Below are 5,760 nucleotides of genomic sequence, written 5' to 3' on the forward strand. Positions count from 1 at the left end.
CAGTCGACCCCGTGCAACGCGGCATGCCGGCTGCCGCGTGATACTGTGTCCACATATGCGATGCGCTCTTCGTGAAAGCCCGCCGGAATCGTAAAGTCAAAATCGTAATTTACAACGATTGTCATTGAAAAGCAAAGAGAGAATAGGAGTACATCACGAGGAGTGACGCCAAATTGCCTCTGGAACGATATACTTTAAGAGGAGGGGGTGAAAAGAGGGGCGAGTAAGCGGAAGCGATTTTGAGAGCTCTATATTCTGCGCGCGTGCGTGTATATATTGTGTACGGGAGTGTGCATGGGAGGGAAAGTAGGGTGAGTTTAGAAAGCAAGAAGAGGGAAGGAAGGAGGAAACGGAGAAAGAAGAGAAGGATTGTGACGGGGATGATCGGGTTAGAGGGTGGAAATTGGCCGTTTGAAAGCTCGTGGTTTTGATGAGGAATAGCTTGTGCGTGGCTATTGGCGTGACTTTATGGTGAAAAGAGACAATGGCGGTTCTCTCCCTAAAAAGTAGTGTTAGAATTATTTTAGTTGATCGGGTCAAAAAATTATTTGAGAGAATATATCTCGGAGAAATTGTTTGCCGTTATACGTTACTTGCAATTTAGTGTAAAGAAGTTACTATAAGTTTGCTCTTTACAAAGTAGTGATAATCCATTATTCAAAACGAAGTAACGTGCCTGTATGTTTGGAAAAAAGTTCTCTTCCTCGTGATATGAAGAATACATATTAGAATATTCTTTAGTTGTATTCTTAATTTTAAGAATGCAACTAACCTTAGAATAGACCGTATCTTTTAATTTTAAGATATTCCTTCTTTTTCTTTCGCAGAATCACGATATTTTATATATTCCTACTTTACATAATATGTCCTCCTATTCTTTTGTAATTAATTGATCTTTTTTTAGTTTTATAATTAATCGTTTTTTCTTCAGAAAATAAATTTTACAGTGGTGAACTGATTCTAACCGAAGAAAACAACAGCTCGATAGTAGATTAAAAAAATTTTTTTCGTCGTAGGAATTAAATTGCAAGTGTTATTTTTTTACATTATTAATTATTTTTTTACGTTAGGAAAATGAGATTAATTAGGTGATAAATAACTAAAAATATCAAATTTTAAGTAATAGATATTATTTCTACCATTGATATTTCGAATGATCGAATATTTGAATTTAAAGTCATTGAATATATGCTAATACGTAAAAATGAGATGTATGTACTTGTCAATTATATATATTTAATAAATTAATCGATATATATGAGCTTTTAGTGGTTTTAAAAGCAGATTTCAGGATCTGTAATAAAATAATTTTTTCAGAGAGAAATTCTTTTCTTATACTGATAAGATTTTTTAGTCAATCTTAACGAAATTTTTAATAATTTTAGATATCCAATTTGATGTTTTAATAAATATTTAAATTGTACGAAGTGATGGATGCTTAGCGGTTTAATAGTATGCATACACCGTCGCAGGATTTTATCTTTGGTTCATGAAGCTTTAATGATGATTCGTGGTGGACTGTATTATTGCAATCGACACCGTGCGGTGTTCCGGTGTTGCGGTTTACAGCGGATGCTACAGTCGGAAGTAGAAATTGATTCGCGAAATACGAAATTATTATCATGTGTCGCAAACGGTTATGTAATGCGATAATCGGAAAGCGAAGTAGGAATACGATTATCCATGCAAAACATAATTTACTTGATTAATGATTGAAACGCATACGGCTGCTTTTATATTAAAATGTTAATTTTAAACGTAAAATAATAAACTTTCTATCTCGTATTAATTCTTCTGAATAGAGAAAGAATAAAAAATTAATTACCTTTGGTTAAACTGCAGACTCTCGCGCGTAGATAACTATTTGTCAAGATAATAATCATTGTTTTATCATGGCAAGTAACATAATTTGTTATAACACGTGATAATATTATGACAATTTTCAAGCATTGTGTAAAAACTATAATAAATTATTCTTATTGTCACATCAAGCTATTTCTTATCAAACATTTTAAGTTTTATTAATTAGTGAATTGATTTATTTGTCGAAGTGTATATATCTCATTTCCTTCTTCTTTTTTTAAATAGGCTTAAAGAATCGAAAAAGAAAAATTACTGTTCCATTGCGGAAATGTTGACTTTCCATTCGCTAACTTGTTGAGTCTCTCTCTCTTGGTAGATACGTTGCCCATGGGACACGCTTTATGACAATTCTAAATCTTTTTACGTGGATATTATTTTTAAATGATCTATAAAAGTTTTGTAACAAACAAAAATATCCAGTGTAATATACTGGTATTGCATTGTGGAATTCAGGTGTATGATTCACCTTTTAACAAAATATTTTGATTTTAGCATTGATATTTCACAAGTACAGAAATTTGTTGTTTTATATTCTTATACAATTATCATGCATCATATATAAATAAAGAAGTTAATTCTCAATTAAATTAATTTATTAAAGTTCTTAAAGCAAATGTAATTCAAATGACTAGCATCATTGTATAAAAAATGATTTTTTTTTTTAGAAGAGTAGAGCATTTTGGAGGAATAAAGTTGCCTCTGTGCAAATTGTGGTTTTCTAATGAATTATGGTTAAAAGAGATTCAACATATTATAATTTTTTTATGATAATAGATAATACTTAATAACTATATGAAAAATGAGTCATTCTTGTATTTTAATCTCTACTCCTTCACGAGTTTGTAATTATTGCGCGAGAATTAAAAGTTAAATGTGTAATCGCGATAGCACAATTGCAAAATTATTTTTTTATTTTAGTTTAATGCACAATGTATTTTAATGCCAATTCTTAGGCAAATCGAGCAATCCAATAAATACGAATTCATTAAATCGTATTTATTTATCTGCGATATTATAGCGGATTGCGGAGGTTATCGTTTTTCAAAGACCGATATCAAATATAAATGCACAGAGCGATAAAAACATAGTGAGTGTCTTTTTATAGAATGGCAAAGTATTTCTCCGCTAAAAAGCAACACACAAAGTGCATTGAGTGCAACTTGAACAAGATCGACGATTCCTAAGGAAACTCTATCCTTCAAAATCGCCTTACTCTTCACGAAAGAAAGAATCACTCTTCCGGCATCTCCCGTCCGATATCGCGATCCTTCCGATGCACCGTATGCATAAGAGGAAACTCCTTCCCAGACGGTGACGACGAAGACGAAGACGAAGACGAAGACGAAGACGACAACGACAAGAGACAACGCCCGAAGCGTCTCTCTTCTGAAAATCTGACGAGGCCGATGTGTGTCGGGTGAAAACTCGACGAGCTCATTTACCCATAACGCCAACGTTCACGCGGGGGTACCGCATATATTGCGGGAGTATATCAATGGACAAATAGTCGAGTTTGCCACACAGTGTGCCACACCTATTTCCATTGTCCAGAAGAGGGTTTTTGAAGAGACACTCGGAGACGTCAGTCTTGACCGATTAGCGAAACTGTGTTCCTTATCGAGTGCGGTTAAGATATTCGGTCTGATTATGAGTTCTTGGATGAACTGTCCGTCCTCTTTGCTGCTGTTGCTGTTAGGCTTGAGCCTGCACAGCGCGTGCATCACGCGAGCGAACGTTGCCGGTCAGCACGGTAGTCAAGACGGTGGTCACGAGTCCTTAGTGGTGGAGACTACTAGTGGGCTGATGCGCGGTTTCTCTCGCACGGTGCTCGATCGTGAGGTTCATGTGTTCTACGGAGTGCCATTCGCGAAACCTCCGGTTGGGCCTTTGCGATTTCGCAAGCCGCTGCCGATCGAGCCCTGGCACGGGATCCTGAACGCTACCACCTTGCCAAATAGCTGCTATCAAGAGCGCTACGAGTACTTTCCAGGCTTTGAGGGTGAGGAGATGTGGAATCCTAATACCAACATCTCCGAGGACTGTCTCTACCTCAACATTTGGGTGCCGCAGAAGTTGCGTCTACGTCACAAGGAGTCGCCAGACAACGTTGGTAACAACGGTATGGCGATATTGGTCTGGGTCTATGGTGGCGGCTTCATGAGCGGCACCGCCACCCTGGACGTCTACGACGCCGACATTATGGCGGCGGCCAGTAATGCGATCATCGCTTCGATACAGTATCGTGTCGGGGCTTTTGGCTTTCTGTACCTCAATCAGCACTTCGCCAATAGCGAAGAGGCGCCGGGTAACATGGGCCTCTGGGACCAGGCCATGGCCCTTAAATGGCTCCGTGAAAATGCGCGCGTCTTCGGCGGCGATCCCGATTTGATTACGATCTTTGGCGAGTCCGCGGGTGGTAGTTCGGTGTCCTTACATCTCATCTCGCCGGTCACGCAAGGTCTAGTGCGTCGAGGTATTCTTCAGAGTGGCACCCTCAACGCCCCATGGAGTTACATGACCGGTGAAAAGGCAAACGAGGTGGCTCGTGTACTGGTAGATGATTGCGGATGCAATTCGACAATGCTGCAAGAAAACCCGGCACGTGTTATGGCCTGCATGAGGTCGGTGGACGCGAAAACTCTCTCCGTGCAGCAGTGGAATAGTTATTGGGGCATTCTCGGCTTCCCATCGGCGCCCACCATCGACGGGGTCTTCCTGCCTAAGGATCCATTGGACTTGGTCAGAGAGGCGGATTTCAAAAACACCGAGATCCTGATTGGAAATAACGAGAACGAAGGTAGGAAACACCGGCGGTGTGATGTGTTGCGACACAATGCCGCGACGTGTGCGAGAGTGTTGTTTCACGGGGGAATTATTACCGCGACGCTGTTTACGGTCGGCTGTGCCAACGGTTAAAGTCAAAAGCTATGTGGCCGGTTCTTTGTGAATGAGAATATGTGTTTTCTCTGTTCGGAGATTATGTTCTTCGGGCAGTTTCGGCAACGGAATGGCCATGGAGTGGGTTGAACGGTATTTTCTGGTTGCGATTATTTTAGTACATGTACAGTGGATGAGAATTCAAGCTTAACTGCAATTTGCTGTAACTTACAATCAGTTTACGCATTAGTGTGAAAACCTGAATTGAAAATATAGAGATTTATATATTAAATTTTTTCTTAAATATATATATATATATATATATATATATATATATATACCTTTTTATTCCACTTATCTTTTTAATGCTACTTTTCAGTCTACAGAAAAAATATTTTTGCAAATATGTGAAATTACATGCATGAGCAGGACACATTATATTATAATTGTTATATACTAAATTTTTATCGGTACATTTGACATATTTGATTCTTTGATTTTAAAATTAAAAGACAATTGTCGAAGATGGTTTAGACATTGATTCTCGAATTAAAGTAATCAGTTTAGCTAAAATTTAATGCGGAAGTGCATATTGAATTATTACATCGTCGATTTAACGTTTATACGGATGTTAATTTATAAATATTGATGTTATATTAAACGCAATCTTCAATCTCAGCAATTTTCGTTAATTGCATCTCACGTTATAGTTAGCTAACCATTCTATTCTTTGTGCATTATGCATGTTATACGCAAGTGTGCTCGCGATGTAATTGTTGTGCGATTATATGAATATATTTCACTTTCTAGGTGTGCGTATTTCTCACGATAATTCTCAAATCATAAAATAGGGACAGAAAAGAGAATAAGATGCGAGGATTGCAGAATTATGAATGAGATTTAGCTATCTTCATCTTTGCAGTATTAATCGTTTACGTCTATGCTGTTGACGTAGTCAACAAAGTTCTGACATTTAGAGGCACCATTTTTTTCATTCAATGATATCAATAATCAAACTGG

The 5,760-nt window shown here is 37.8% G+C and overlaps 1 protein-coding gene across 1 annotated transcript in view; it reads left to right on the forward strand.

The window, feature by feature from the left end:
• Nucleotides 1-16: 16 nt before the first annotated feature.
• Nucleotides 17-5,760, forward strand: part of AChE-2 (acetylcholinesterase 2) — a 71,390-nt gene continuing 65,646 nt past the window's right edge. Inside the window, exons 1-2 of the mRNA XM_018513952.1 lie at nt 17-506; nt 3,172-4,660. Coding sequence (XP_018369454.1) covers nt 3,511-4,660 — 1,150 coding nt within the window. The 5' untranslated portion in view covers nt 17-506; nt 3,172-3,510. The remainder of the gene's footprint in view (nt 507-3,171; nt 4,661-5,760) is intronic.

The sequence above is a fragment of the Trachymyrmex cornetzi genome, unplaced genomic scaffold (assembly GCF_001594075.2).
Source record: "Trachymyrmex cornetzi isolate Tcor2-1 unplaced genomic scaffold, Tcor1.1 scaffold482, whole genome shotgun sequence".
Taxonomy (NCBI): domain Eukaryota; kingdom Metazoa; phylum Arthropoda; class Insecta; order Hymenoptera; family Formicidae; genus Trachymyrmex; species Trachymyrmex cornetzi.